We start from the raw sequence: 16,211 nt of genomic DNA, 5'->3' as shown, positions 1-16,211 counted from the left end.
ACAGTCAGTGGGCAGCTGCACTTTCATGTACGCCCATGCAAACTTTATCAACATCTCAAACAGTCTGTGTATTGAAGGCTTATAAATACAGCTGCTACTACTGTAATTACATTTTCATACAAGAGGTTTGAAAGGAGTGTGCGAGTTTTCATTTTTCCTTTAGAAATTTTAGTCTCAGTCTAGGTAAGGTCTACTTTCTTCATTTTCATTTTTTATTAAAGTTATGCAGTCTTTGATAACTGGCATTTTTTTTTTTAGCCTTGCTCTCAAACAAGTATTTCCATAGTCATGCCTCACAGTGTGGCATGACTATGGCATTTAAAGTGTTTTATGTTAACTGTAACACTTGACAGGGTTATGATGCGAATCTGAAGTTTCCTCTCAGTTCCAAAGAATGTTTTAGCACTTTTTTTGGTTCATTGTTATGGTTTTGGTTCACTCTCATCAACACTGTTATTAGCCTCAGAAGACAGTTGTTTACAGCAAAAACATCTGTTAAACCCCTACCTGCCCAAAACCTAAAGCTAAAGCCAGATGTTTTTCTCAGGAAAACTGCAATTAAACCATGTAAAACTAAAGTAAAAACAGAGCTAGCTAAGAGAATAAATAATGGATGGAAACACGAACACACACACACACACACACACACACACACACACACACACACACACACACACACACACACACACACACACACACACACACACACACACACACACACACTCAACCCCTGGGCAGTGGTATGTGTGTTTCTTAAGCTCAGGTCCTCTTACTAGAAGTCTGGGAGTTTGAGGGTTCTGTGCAGTATCTTAGCTGTTCCTAGGACTGCACTCTTTTCGACAGAGACCTCTGCTGTGCCTGGAACCTGCTGGAGCCACATCTGTTCTAGTTGTTCCATCAGTCCCCGGTACCTCTCTATTGTGTTGTGCTCCTTCATCCTGATGTCAGCCACTTCTGGTGTTCCTCATCACTGCCTGTCTTCAGCTCCCTGAGGCATTCTTGGAGCAACTCATCTCAGGGGGCCATCTTCCTAATTTTTGTATCTTGACTTCAGTAGAATCTCTCTCCTCCTGTGGCCAGCTTAGGTGGGTATCTGATGATTGGTAGGGTGTGTTTAGTGATGGCTTGGATTTTATTTCTACCATTCAGCTGGCTATTCAGCACCCATCTTACCTTCTGGAGGTGAGTAAGACCTTCACGCATCTTTATCTGACCTTGATGCATCTTTATCATGGTTCCTGTTGGCCTCTGGGATGTCCAGGCACTTGTAGCTGTCCTGTATATCTGCTATTCTGCCTTCTGGCAACTCCCCCCCTTCAGTCCAGATCACCGTCCTTCTCTTTGCGAACATTTGGCCACACTTATCCAATCCAAATGATATCCCAATATTCTTGCTCTAGATCCTGGTGAGGTGGATCAATGAGTTGATGTCTCACTCACTCCTGGCATACAGCTTGATGGATGTGTGTGTGTGTGTGTGTGTGTGTGTGTGTGTGTGTGTGTGTGTGTGTGTGTGTGTGTGTGTGTGTGTGTGTGTGGTTGCCTAGAAACAGCATGATAATATCTGATATGCTAATAAGAACATCATAGTCAATTTTGGGGATATAAAGTGGATGTTACTGTCATGAATTTATAATAATGTGATACTTTTATAAGGTGTTGTAGGTGCACAAACGTTACAAATGAGTCATTTTTAGCCCATTGGTAGATGACCGATAGGCAACATGATGATGCCATAATATCTGATATAGATAAGAACCTTCAGAGGCCTGAGATGTATCTGTGTGCTAAATATGTTTGCTCAACTCCATGTAGGAGGAGTTTTTGGACAGACAGAGATTTGGTGTATTATAGTCAGATTACATTTCCTCTTCTTTCGTGCTGTTAAATATTGATTCTTGATTTTTATTGATAACTTCACTTCTTGTTTTGTGTTCCCCTCTGGCTGTGGCAGTTTGATCTCTCAGTTTACTTCCTTTTTTAATTTTGAAGGTAAGCATTTCCTGCAGCTTTCTGTGTTTTCAGTTCCTTCCTTTGTTCATGTCTGATTAAATTCAGATTTCCCTACTTGTGTATTTAGTCTGTGGCTATGCTCTGAGTCTTTGTCAGGTAGTCATTGTTGTATTGCTGGAGATTTATCTTGTTTAGAGATTTTTTTTTCTCCCTGCTGCTGTCTGTGGTGCTACTTTCAGCCTGTTTGGGTTTCTTTCTGTTGAGCAATTTCTTTAATGAGACACTTAGATGCACACTACTACACAATGTCTGAAATCAGCTCTATCATGAATTTGGTGATGGAGACAGCTTTTCTCTTAGAAAAGGCCTGGGAGCTTGAGGGTCCTGCGCAATATCTTAGCTGTTCCTAGGACTGTGGTCTTCTGGACAGAGATCTCGGGTGTCGTTCCTGGAATCTGCTGGAGCCACTTTCCCAGTTTGGGGTCACTGCCCTGAGTGTTCTGATTACCACCGTTGCCTTCACCTTCCACATCTTTTCTAGCTCTTGTCTCAGCCTTTGGTATTTCTCGATCTTCTCATATTTCTTCCTGATGTTATAAAGATATGAAGATATTGACGTTCTAATTCCTAATAAAGGACAGTGATAAAAAGTCATTGTTTAAATGCAAGTTCTTGGAAATGTTGGCAGGAGTTTCAAATAAATGCTTTTATTCAGTGTTCACTTCCCTTCATTGTTACAGTTTGTCATTGTGACCCAGTGTACTGGGGTAAAACCTTCCTGACTTGCATTTATTATGTTCAGAAACTAGACACTTTCATTCCTGCTGAGTCTGGAGGGCTCTACTTGTGTTTTAGGACCAAAGCTTTGTGAAACACTCCTTATTTCTCCATGCGTTCCTTAATGTCTCCAAAGCAATGATAAAAGTAAAGAAAAAAAAATAGAATCAGCTGAAGGTATCTAAGGTAGGTGTTTATTGTGCCTCTCAGTCCTCTCGTTCAGCCACTGGCCCATGCTCCTGCATTTCTATAAGGTTTTGCAGTCACTGTAATGATCTACTCCTCTTTTGGATCCCCACAGACATTCCTACCTGCCCCATTATGCAGTAACATGATCATCCACACCCACTCCTACCCCTGTTCCCACATCATCTTTGCCAGATTTTCCACTTTGCTCAAACTAGACTCCATTTCAGCTGCTCTGTTCAAGCATCTTGTTCCGAACCACTGCCTGTCTTTAATCCCTGCACCTGCCTTGCTGTGATTGACTTGTTTGCATGCTCCATAATTCTATATAAAACTGTTTAACCTTCACTCCCAATTAAAAATCATCTAACCAAATATTCCTGTGGCTGCACTTTTATAAGTTTATTTAGAGAAGCAGTAAAGGCAGTTATTCGGTCACAAACGTCACAATTATTTATAGTATGGCTGTTAAAAGGTTAAAAGTAAAACAAAGTTAAAGGGTGGCCATATTTCTCATTTCCAGCTCCATATTTTTATTCTTGGACTCGACTGGCTTTGCCATTTGACTCAGATTTCATCTTCAGTTAATCATCTGCCTCAGAGAAGCTGTTCTCCCTTTGAGGCCTATGACTGGCTTCCACTCTTGAACAGAAGGTTGACAGCAGGTGAGTGGGGTTTCTGTGCTCACAGCCAGTGTTGTGTGCCTGAAATGACTGTATTAGGGATATCCTCTCTCTTTGACATCATACAGAGCCAAGAGCATAAGAAACTGAGCATTTAGACCAGTGTGAAGCTTGAGCTTTTAGCTCATAGTGATTACTTTTAAATAGGCTGACCTCATTTGAAATGAGCATCCACAGAGAATAAGAAAAGCATAATAGGTCTCCCTTGAAGAACATCTAATAGAGCCTCTCTATCACCCATTAATAACCGATGACATTTTGAATGCTCTTGTACCAGACGGATTTTATCCATTTAGTTTAAGGGTTCAGAGAAGAGTCACACTTTAATATCTGACATTAGGAAGAGAATATCTGTAATCAACCTACTTTATGCTCCAGTTAGCCCAAATGTTGTACAATACTGCACCACAGGGGTGCGGTCTCTTCATTCATCCCAACAGCCCAGCAGTCGCATTCAAGTTGTGAAATCTAAGGGGACGCACATCATCCAGTGAAACACCAACGAGAGACAACTTTAACTCTGTAAAACATCTGAAAAAAAAAAAAAAATCATCTCTACTTCTACTTCTTTATTTCATGTCCAGAGGTTTTGGCAGCATAAGTCCAATGTGTTAGAGCATGTAAAATATTTGTGCTTCTAAATGAATTAAATATTTTATACTTCAGGCTTGTTTTTTCACTTCTGTAATTAAAAAGCTTTAGAAATTCAATGTTTGTCCCTGCAGTATCAGTTCATCTGGCCAGTGTGATGTTTACGGGAATGTTTGCGCACTAGGTCAGTTTTCTGAAACAGTCAGTATCAAGGGATACAGTTTATGCTTATCTATATCTTTTTATGTCATCATGTTTAACTTTGGGTTTGTTGATTGTTTCTAGTTTGTCTTTTCCTTTTATAGTTTTTTGTTAAATGGTTTCTGATGGCCTTTTCCAGACTTCTGACCATCAGAGTGCTGAGCTGCATCCCAGGAGGGAGAGTCCATCACAAGGCATGCAACAAGGTTGCGTGCAAGGACATGATTATACAACAGTATTTTACGAACTCTGGGCAAAACTGCCCCCTTGCACATATTTATTGAAACTAATGATGCTGTGTGGGAGTTTTTCTTGTTCCCACTGGGGTGGGGGGTCTAAGGTTGTAATTACAGTTTTTAATTAAAGGTTTTATTTATTGTTTCATAATGAGCACTCTTATTTTTGGGTGTATAAATAAACTTTACTTGAATTTAGCACACTACAATTTTTAAACCAGAGCCAGCAAATCCTGCAGGATCATATTTGGAAGATAGACCATATAAAATAAATGAAACTGAAAAGTTCCCACCTGGCCACCTTACAATTAGATAATTTTTTTTTTTTATGTACAATAACTTTTCTATATCTAATAAAGTCATGCAAAATTTTACCCTTAGATTATGAAAACTTTTTGAGTTATAGGTACTTGAATTAAGTACAGTGTGGGTCCAAATTTTGTGTTATTTTTTTCCAGCATTTTGAGCCCTCATATCTTCAGTTTACCCATCTTCTGAGGGCTACTTCCAACAGGTTAACGTGCCATGTCGCAAAGCTCAAATCATCTCCAGCTGGTTTCTTGAACACGAGAACAAGTTCATTGTACTCAGACGGCCTCCACAGTCACCAGATCTCAATCCAACAGAGCACCTTTGGGATTTGAATCATGAATATGCAGCTGACAAATCTGCAGTAACAGTGTGAGGCTATCATGTCATAACGGAGCAAAATCTCAGAGGAATGTTTCCAGCACCTTCCTGAAGAAGTGGGGCAGTTCTGAAGTGAAAAGGGGCGCTAGCAAGGTGTACCTAATAAATTGTCTAAGTCGCTGAGTGTGTATAATTCTTGAATTGCTTAAAGATGATTAAAATAACCAAGAAAAAGCAAAATGAAAAGCATTCATCTGTTGCAGTTAGCTACAAAACCACTTTATTGAAAAAGCAGATTATGTCATCTACAGTTAAATGATACGTCCCGATTTTAATACATTAAATAACTTTAGACTTTTTCATGTTTAGATAAATAGATCTAGTTTCCTTTTTTAAAATGAACCATCTAGGTAATCAAAACACTTAGCGATATAAAAGGTGTGTGACAGGTGTCGAGATGTGCTTATTGGAACTACCAGTAGAAGAAGAAATCTTCTCTTTCCAAGTGATTTTTGACAGAATTATAAAATAAACTAGGCTCTTTATGTACAGGGTAACTAGCTGTGTGCTATGCAACAGAAACTGAAGTAGTACTTTTAAACAAGTGAATTAAGACATCTTTGAGGGGGGGTGGATACACTGGGCTTGTAAAGTTGTTCACGGGGGTTGATAGTGCTCACATAAGTTCAGAAAATGCCTCATTTTTCAAGTATAGCACACATTACTTAACCCTTGTACAAAGTTGAGGTTAAGAACATCAAAACATGAAGGGAATGTCTCACATACAGTATGCAGTCCTTTTTCCTTTTACAGATACTAATCATTATTACATTCAAATGAATCTCATTCTATCAGGTTACATCAAAAAGCCCTTTTGGCCCTGCGGTGACCCCTGCCTTCAGTCTGTGCTTCAGTCTGTTTTGGACACATTCAGTAGTATTTAATCAGACCTGCGTGTACTACAGTAGGAATAACAGCTCGGCCAGCATTTGCAACTAACAGTTGGTGATTGTTTTACTTGAGTTTGCATACGTGACGGGTGGAGTTTAAGTGCTACAGTCAAAGTTGGATGTATCAGCAACTGGAACATGTGTAAACCTCACGTTGGAGCTCCAGTATGGTGCAAGAGAGGAGTTCAAACAAACACCAAAAATTAGATGCAAACATCTGGATTATGGTACGTGATGGACAGACAGCATCAACACAATCATTACCAGGTTTGAGAGAGCGAGGGTCAGCGTGCTGGATGCTTCCAAGCCCTGCAAACACAGTGAGGTGCATGTGCCATGGCCCTGCCACTAATACACACACGCAAACAATTTTTTTTTTTTTTAAATAAGCTCATATTGTTGGAGTTCATCTGCAGAAGCTCAGATATTTTCAGAAATAAGAATGTTCTCAGTAAAAGAAATCCCCTAAATATCATCAGGGAATGATCAATTGAGTGCCAATCCAATTAAATTCATGATAAAAGTCCAAATGGGAAGGGTGGGAATTTTTCCAGCACTGCCTCAACTTGAAGTTTATGCCTCATGTTCGTCTTCCTTTGCATATACACATATATACGCACATCACTCACTAAAACACGCACATGCCTGCCAACACACACGCACGCTATCAATCAAAAGAGGGGGTGCGGGTGGGACTCCCTAAAAAACATGGGTGGGACCAGCAGCTCCGTGTTTACAGGTACATCCCCCCCGAAACACAACAGCAGACTTCATGGCAGACCAGAGCAAGACACACAAACAAACCTGTTCTGTCTTAAGGCATGTGGACAAGCAGAGGTTCCTCATAGTAACACATGATTTGCTGATGTGATTTAAAAAAAAAAAACAGTGTTTGCAAAACATATCAGGAAACAGCGCCCTGAACAGACCTGGGTAAAAAAGTATTTGTAGATTTTGTAGATAAGCATTCAGTCTGCTTTATTTCATTTTGACTACCCACAGAAGCAGAGGAAGTGTCAGTGCCTGAGGCCTTTCAGGTCTCTCTTTTAAAGGAATGTAGCTACTTCCTGGTCCAAACAAATATGCTCACCAGCATAACAATCACCAGCCCACCAGAAAGACACTGTTCCAGTCTAGTAGCTTTAAAAACTATTTTCATCTGAGAATATAACCTATATAAAATTACTTTTTTCCTGGTTTAAACCAGGGGTTCTCACAGGGAGGAGGGGGTTCGGAGAACTATATTATAATCCTGAAACAGATTAATCGTGTTTAGTGTCACTGATGATGTGGGCTGATATTTTTCCATGCTCCCCAGCAATCTAGCTGTCTAATAAAGCCAAGCTATGTAGTAACAGGAACATTACAATGCACCCTGAGAGAAGTAAGACTTTGTGACAGATTGATGTGATGCTTCACAATCACATCAGAGTTTCTAGTGGCCCAAATACAATATGGGAGGGAAATCTGTGCTTTCAAACAATTAAAAACACTTTTCTAACTTACAGGAATTTATTCTGAGGGCTCCTTAGTTATAGGTTATGGACCCCCAGACCCACTTTGAGAACAAATGATTAAAAAAAAAATATGAATGAATGCTTTAGATTTGGAAATTTCACCAACAGTGAGTCACAGCTGGAGTTTTTCCTGTCAGCAGTGGACATCTGCCTTGTGCAAATGCTGAGTGTCTTTTGGTGTTGCACCAAAAGCCCTAATCCTTTGAATTTAAAAGATTTATCTTCTGCTAATCTTTTAAGACGTAAGGATTAAATTAAGTCTTAATCTTCAAGTGATAACTTTGATGACTTGTGGTATGATGACAAAGGAATTACAATAAAGTTTAAAGGGTCTGAAATAAAGATTTTTTTTTTTTTTTACATTTTACAATGTGACTTATAGGTGTGCAGCACCTGTAGTCAGGCTAAAGCCAATTAAATAGCACACCCTGTTTGTGATTTGTTAATTAGATGTGTAGAAGGGTGTCAGCTTGGCCAATAGCAGATATGGTAGTACTGCACCCAAGACTGATTTCATGGCCTGCCTTGAACTAATGCGATGCTTGATTTGTAAGCTGTCTACAGTGGATAAGGGGTAAAAGCAACAACTCATTTCACTGGGTGTTCAAAGTGAGACAAAACAACTGAAGGCAAATACTATTTGATCCCGGTCTGTTCCTACAAAGCCTGCGAATCTCTGACAGACATGAAGAAGCTCTCTGTCCTGGAGGAGAAATGACACGACAGACCGAAAGCTTCAGAGGCTTCAGACTGTTTCACCTCTGATTTCTACCACGAGGGCAGCAACATTAAAAAGAAAACAAAAAAAAAGAATCTACATCTAAGATCTTATGTGGAAAACATCTCCAAAATATATATTCATATATAAAAGACGATCTATGTGCATCTAAATTTTTCTCTCATTATATAATCATTAATTAAGACACTGCTTGTGAATCTCTCGAGGTGTTGTCTTAGACTTCTAAGTGGAATGTCAGTCAGTCCTCTGGGCTTGTGGTGCTACGGTGCATCGGTGATGTCGAGGTGGTGCAGGGTGACAGTTTTTCATCACAGCCCTGTGTCATGATGTTGGGTGTCCTTTGCATAGCCTTTAGCAGGACTCCATTTCAGTGTTAGAAGCTGCACAGGGAGAACCCACTCTGAAGGCACAGCATGCCCACCCTTGGGCCTGTCTGGTCCAGCCAGCACTGAAATGCAGTGGCTCGTTCCCCGCCCTTCCTGATGCCGACATCAGCAGCGTTCTCATATGTGACAGCACTGGTGAATTCACTGCGGTGAACTGCTTCAGTCACAGCACAGGAGTGAAAACATGGAAAGGATGAGAGGGAAAGCAAGGAGAGAGATACGTTTCTGCTCTCTCCTCCAATCCAAAAGCGCTCTCTTTGATGAATGTGCCAGGGTCAGGAGCTGTGACGTCATAGGGGGCCTCTGGGTGAGCTGACCTGTTGGCTTGTTAGGCACCCAAGGGGGAGGGGGATAGAAAGGGCCACAGCTGGAGGATAAGGGGAGACCTTTTTTTTTCCCAACCCTGTCATGTAACAGCAGGGTTTGTGGTGGGAGCTCCACTGTGTGTGTTAGTCCACGGCCCAGCTGTCCAGTTGAGGACGGGGGCAGTAGCTTAGATGGCCACACAGAGGCTTTTCTGGAACTGCTGAGGGCGGTGCAGACCTTTTGTTGCCCACTGCTGGTGTCCCAGATCACCTGGAAGGTGGAGCTTAGTCCTCCTCCTCACAGTTCAGTGACATGGAGAGGGTAGCTGGGGGGCGCATGGGCAGGAACCTGCGACTGAAGCCGATGGATGTGGCACCCGTGGCAGAGCAGGTGGCCTTCCAGTGGATAACAGCGATGGCCTTCCTCATCATTTAGCTGGAGACCACAGTCCTGACAGGGTAACATAAAGATAGAAACAATAATCAATAATCACACTCACACTTGTTAATAAAAAATCAATTTAAGACAAGAAACTATAAAACACACACACAAAAAAAAACAGTCTTTTCATGCAGGTTTGCATGCTATTTTGTGCTATTTTGTGCAATTTTGCTTCCATAATGTCGTTTTTCAGAGCAGTGGAACGATCAAAAAAATACACTCAGGTGTTTACTTTCAATCATCTGGTCGCTCAACTCTGTCACTTGATTTGTAGTTCAAGTGTGACATAAATGTTTTATTCATTTCAGGATAATCAGGTTGGTAATATGTCCAAAGTTGTCCATTCTCACATGTAGCACACAGCAAAAAAAAACTTCAAACATGTGAAAACTACTGAAAATACTCTGTATGGTTTAGATGAAGGAGCTGCATGTATAGAGAATATCAGAGACATAACAGATCGCGCTAATTTGACTATTGCAGGTACACTTTCCATGTCACATAGGCTTTTTTAGTAGGGAGCGTGTAGCTTAAAGACTGGCTAGTATCAGATCCAAATGCACCTCTCGGTCACCTTGGACGCAAGTAAGAAACCTCCTTTTGTTTTTTGAAGTAAATTAATACATGCTTAATGATGTGATACGTCCTATTTCAGCATCTGCCTTTAAGGATTGCCACAGCTGATCATGTGTCTCCATCTCAGCCTATCCCTAGCATCTTCCTCTGTCACACCCACACTCTACATGTCCTCCCTTACTACATCCATGAATCTTCTCTAATGTCTTCCTCTTTTCCTCCTGCCTGGCAGCTCCATATTCAGTATCCTTTGCCAAATGTATCCACTATTCCTCCTCTACAAATGTCCAAACTATCTCAGCCTGAGCTGTCCCTCTGATGTACTCCAATCCATAAATCATAGCAGGTGTCACTTCCATCTTGTAAACCTTCCCTCTTGCTGCTATCCACAAAGCACCTCTGACACCTGCACCCACTCCACCCTGCCTGCACGCTCTTCTTCACCTCTCTTGTCCTCTGTCCATTGCTTTGGATGGTTGACCCCAGTATTTAAACTTATCCACCTTCACTACTTCTGCTCCCTGCACCTTCACTGTTACACCACTCATTCACACTCATGTACTCTGTCTTGCTCCTACTGACATTTATTCCTCTTGTCTCCAGTGCATTTCTCCATCTCTCCAGGCTACTGCTCTGCATATTTAAACAATGAATTGCGGACTTGTAATACAAAATAACTGGAGAAGTTTCATAATAATAATAATAGTAAATAAATAATAGTAAGTATGGAATTTCACAACACATATCTTTAAAGGTCAATTCTTTTCTCATATTCTGAGCCAGAAATCTCCAGTTTAGGAGCACTTCAGTCTATATCCTGAAGGTTTTAATACCATTCAGAGTCTATGGAACATTTTACTCTTAAAAATATGCCAAATTTGACTTTTTTCTTGTTGTTAACAGTACTTTCTCATGTATGGAGCAACAAAAAGAGATATCCCCTCTGCAAAAACTACTGACTTACATATGTCAGCAAAAACCGAATAAAACATGAATTTTGAACCAGGTTTTTATCCAATGATCAGCTATCCATACTGGAAATGTATGCAAATTAGCATATTTTAGAATGATAACATATCTTTTCTTGCCCTATGATAGATAGGATAGGCTCCAGTCCCCCGCCCCCCCCGACCCTGAAAAGTATAAGGGGAAGAGAATGGATGGATCTTTGGAATCTATCTTTTTCCATATTTAAACCACCTGCAATACAAAAATACTTTTCCCAATATAACTGCTCATTAATTTTTAGTTAAAAATTTTGCTCTCTTCCCCCGTAGTTTCTCTCCTTGAATGAATAGTTTGACATTTTGGGAAATAGGTTTGTTTTTGCAGAAAATTAACAGATGAGAAAACTAATTAGTGACAGTCAGTTGTTGCGCCAGTGACTTCAGTCCTGTGTGGGTGTTTTTCTGGACCCTTGCGGTGAACAGGGTTCTGAGCCTGAGACAAATCATAGACGGTGTGTGGGTTTATCCTTGAAAGGTTTAGATGTCCAGAGGGAATTGTAGGTTTGAGAAAAGCTGCCTTCCAAGACAGCGATTGAAGCAGTGCAAATTTTATACTTTGATGAATGAACACTGAATTGCGCACATGGCTGACGGGACGAGACCCCGAGGTGGACCCCGATCATGCTGGAAGGATTGCGTAAGCCGACTGCTAACCCCTTGGGTGATTTATGGCCAGATAAGCAACTGAAAAATGCATGTATTACAAATGGATTTTCACTGTGCATCTATGTGAATCTCACTGTATATTCTGTTAAAATATTATTTTTTAAAAATCCAACTGATCTGTTACAGCATCACAGAAAAACATGTTTTTTTCCCCCCAATATGTAATTATTTACCATCTCCTGAATGATTCAGCTGCAGACTTTACCCTTCCTCTGTCCAATAAGCCTCCCCCTCACCCCATTCAGTGCTCGGCTGAATGATTACCCGCTGCTTACGTAACGATCTGATGCATTTCTATGAAGTGGAACCTCAGCCGTTCAGACATAAGCAAGTCGTGTCCTTCTCTTGGGGAAAGTAGAAACGATCTCACGATTCAGGAAAAAAAAAAAGTAGAATCGCTGCGGGGAGGAATGAAATGTGTATTTGTTTCACTAAACATTTCTGCCACACTTGAACTACAAATCAAGTGACAGAGTTGAACGACGGGATGACTGAGATGTCACGAGCTGGGATTAAGCAGCAAGCCCCCAGCTGAGCTGCAATGTGCTTTGTCAATGAGTCACAATGTTGAGCTGTAACCTTTGGTTGATATCCATCTGTATGGTTTTGTTTTTTTTTCTGTGTGTGTCTCATTCATTCCACAAGAGCAGTGATTCACACTCACTGGTAGAAAACAGTAAGTCTATTCTCATCCCACGATTTGGGAGATCTTACCAAAGTTCACTGTGTTTATGGGATTGAGTGGATGTGCATGTGTGTTAGTGTGAGTGTGGCTTTGTGTGCTAGAGTAGTGTTCAAATACTTCTTTGTGTACGTTGTTTCACTCATTTCAACAGCCTGAAAACCTGAATCATGCACACTAATGCTAAATTGATTCTAGCCAAATACCAGGCATGGTAGATCGCACTTACCTTGTGAAGTGTGTGTGTGTGTGTGTGGTACACAGTCGCGGCAACTCACCTCACAATGGTAACACTCTACATGGTAGTCCTTGTCCATTGAAACAACGCGGATGGTTTCCTCAGAGCCCTGAGGGGACAAACACACAGCAACCTTTACATCTGTCTGGTGTCTCATTAAAGTGATGAGTTTCAGGTTTGATCCCTGCAGATTTTTTTACTCATTCTACTTGTATCTAAAAGATGCTGACTTTGATTTGTTTTTATCTTCAGAGTAAAAGATCATTCTCTACTTTGGTGCTTGTCTTTTTGCACATTTTACCTATCAGAATCCCCCTGCTGCTGATTGTGTGCAAACAAGAGATCCAATCAAACCAAATTTCCATGACTATCCGCACAAGAAATAATCCTGATTAAAATTTGGCCGATTCCTCCCTGACAGGGTGTCTGGATGTAGCTCTCTTCCAGTGAGGCTGCTATTTTTCGATTGCTTTGTGAGGTCCCATTCTGACTTCTTGTGAATCTGCAATGGGCGCTGGATCTTCTTCAGTGTGTCAGAAAGGTGACCCTTCAAAGAGAATTTCATTTTGGGAAAGCGGATGAAAATCTGGGTGATGACTGAAGATTATGTTGTTCAGTGCCCTGTGTGAAAGCGAAGGATGACAAGTTTGAGTCACTGTGATGAATGTTCTCCCTCAGACATCTCAGGATGTTAGAAAAAACCTCAACGCTCTGACAGCGGTCCCGGGGAAATAATTCACAGTGCAAACCTCTGTGGATACCTGTGAATCTGTGACTTTGAGCTTGGACAATGGACCTGCTCTTCGGCCGATCGCTCCTGGTTGGTCTCTGAGTTTTAGCTGCATCTCCCCTTACCAGCAATTCTCACGTGATGAAAACTGATCCAGTTTGGTGCAGATTACTCCTGGCAGAATTTTGAGGTCCTTGGTAAAAGTTTAGCTGCACATGTGTAAGAGGCTGGAAGGAGAGCACCCAGGTGGAGCTCCCAATGGAAATGGTGCAGTAGGTCCACGTGAATATGGACTTTAGCGGGAGTTTTAGTCAAATTTCAGTTTTCTATGTCTTATTTTAAACTTGAGTGGTAGAACATTGTAATCTTACTTTGTGGGTGATAACTGCAGTCTATTTTGCTGCCTTCTTTACAGAGATTTGGAAACATGAGGACAATGAGGTACACGAGGGAGCCTTTTGCAGGCTTTCAAATACACCTGAATTTCACATGATTCATTTTAAATACTCATCTCTGAGTTGGACCAAAGTAAAATGAGACAGTAACACTATAAAACAGCAAAATGTAAGCTTGTTTGCTCTTTACCTGAGCTGGAAGGATGGGCTGGTTACATGAGGCACACTTGGGGGCAAAAACCCTGTAATGAAAAAAACTCATCAGTCTCTGTGTTAATCATCATTATTATTACACACCTAATACACAGTCATTACAAAAACAACCCAATTTTGGGATCCTGTTTAAAATGTAAATAAAAATAGGATGTCATGATTTGCAAATCAGCAAACAGAACATGGAAAACATGTTTAAGCTGAGAAAATCTACCATTTTAAGGTAAAAATATTGGCTCATTTTGAATGTGATGGCAGCAGTGTGCCTCAAAAAGTTGGGACAAGGCCCTGATTTGTCATGCGCTGCTGTGGCAGGCAGACTGAGGACCCAAATGCAACTTCCACTTTTTTGCTGGAACACAGAATAAGCAGAAAACATAACTCACTTTAACTAACTGACAGACAAGAGAGCACACACACACACACACACACACATACAAGGTAACGAGAGGAGAGTGGAAACATCCAGGGAGAACAGGTGAACAGAATTACACTAATGAGACAAGGGGACGCCAGACTAAAGAGAAACCACACAAAACAGGGGACTGGCAAAATAAAACAGGAAGTGACCTCACGTAACATACACACAAACATGACACAACACAGAAGGCTTGACAAAGGAGGGAGGACTACTGAGGGTGAACAGACTGAGCAACTCAAAGTAAACGATATTTAACAAAACCCTATACAAGCTATAACATAACCCCAAGCAAACCAATAACCCATAACACCCCTACAAAACAAAACTCAAAGTCCAAATAACTCAGAACACTGGGCAGCTAACCCAGGGCCATGACATGTTTAGCACTGTTCCAGCCTCCTGTTGCCATCAAATTCCAATTAAGCCAATACTTTGCATGAAATAATGAAGTTTAGTATTTACATTTTATACAATGTCCCAACTTTTGAGGAACTGGGGTTGCAAATACCAGGACAATACTCAATACTCCCTTTAAGTGCTGAGCTACTTGTTTGCAATAACCCCATTTTATCAGTGATATTCTCCTTACGTGTGGTAGTCTTTGACACAGTAGATGTTGTTTTCAACGTCCACAGTGAAAGGCACTCCATCTAGACCCTCTTTACACACAACGCAGCGGAAACAGCCAGGATGGTAAGACTTGCCTAGTGCCTGCAGGATCTAAACGCCCACACAGAAAAAACAGAGACGATAACAGTAGGACTTGGGTATAAACATGTCTAATGATATAATGGGAAGTGAATTTTGAACATCTAAATAGCTCCCTCGATGAAAGAGTTTCACTCTATGAAGGACTTTCCAAAATATTTAAAAATATTGGAAGTGTTGTTCATACAATATCTGAGATTGCTGGAATGAAAGTACCTCATGAAGCAAAACCTATGAACTAAGAATATATCCAAAGAACTTCTTGGTAAATTGAAACAGTCAAATATAACTGACTGTGGACTGCAGCAGCACAGGATGATGACAGCTTTATGTTGAAGAAAAACAGATATACTTAAAGACATGTATGGGTGAAGGATATTATGTTTTGGAATTACACTGTTTTTTAATCCATTTCTTTTTTTTTACTTCTTGCTAAATATGTAAAGTGAAATGCTCTGTTTTCTTTTAATTGTTGTGAAAACAGAGTGACATGCTTAACTGCTGAATTATATTAATGATTATTATTAAAAGCATGATTCAAAAGGAAAAAAAAAAAAGTCCTGGCAGCTCGAGATTTTCTGTTTGCGAAAGCTCTTACCATCTCCATGATGAGGTGACCACACACAAAGCACTTCTCAGCCGTCTGCTGGAAACCGGAGTACTGTGGGCGAAACCAGACACGTAGTTTATCATCCTGAGCTTCGCTTTTTTTTGGATAATGTTGCATTGATTGACCTTGTATTCGCATGCAGTGCTTCACACCTTCTGCATGAAAACATGCTTCAATCCTGTAGTCATCTACAGAGGGAGTTACTGTGCTCTTTAAAGGGGACCTATTAAACTCTTTTCAGCTCCATATCTTTATTTTCGGAGCCCTACTGGAGCTCTGCATGAATCACAGGTCAAAACAAATGTAAATGTAGCCTCTGTCTCAAATAAGCTGTTATAGTTCCCCTCACTTTAAGTCAGCTTTCTTCTG

At 40.7% G+C, this 16,211-nt stretch overlaps 1 protein-coding gene across 1 annotated transcript in view; it reads right to left on the bottom strand.

Annotated features, from left to right (window-relative positions):
- Window positions 1-5,562: 5,562 nt before the first annotated feature.
- wtip (WT1 interacting protein) overlaps window positions 5,563-16,211 on the bottom strand; it is a 36,008-nt gene continuing 25,359 nt past the window's right edge. The window contains exons 4-8 of the mRNA XM_030726280.1: window positions 15,831-15,893; window positions 15,114-15,244; window positions 14,081-14,132; window positions 12,806-12,874; window positions 5,563-9,605 (exon numbers count right to left, since the gene is read on the bottom strand). Of these exons, the coding sequence (XP_030582140.1) occupies window positions 9,453-9,605; window positions 12,806-12,874; window positions 14,081-14,132; window positions 15,114-15,244; window positions 15,831-15,893 (468 nt within the window). The 3' untranslated portion in view covers window positions 5,563-9,452. The remainder of the gene's footprint in view (window positions 9,606-12,805; window positions 12,875-14,080; window positions 14,133-15,113; window positions 15,245-15,830; window positions 15,894-16,211) is intronic.

The sequence above is a fragment of the Archocentrus centrarchus genome, chromosome 3 (genome assembly GCF_007364275.1).
Source record: "Archocentrus centrarchus isolate MPI-CPG fArcCen1 chromosome 3, fArcCen1, whole genome shotgun sequence".
Lineage (NCBI taxonomy): Eukaryota > Metazoa > Chordata > Actinopteri > Cichliformes > Cichlidae > Archocentrus > Archocentrus centrarchus.
This window is presented reverse-complemented; position numbering and strand designations above follow the sequence as displayed.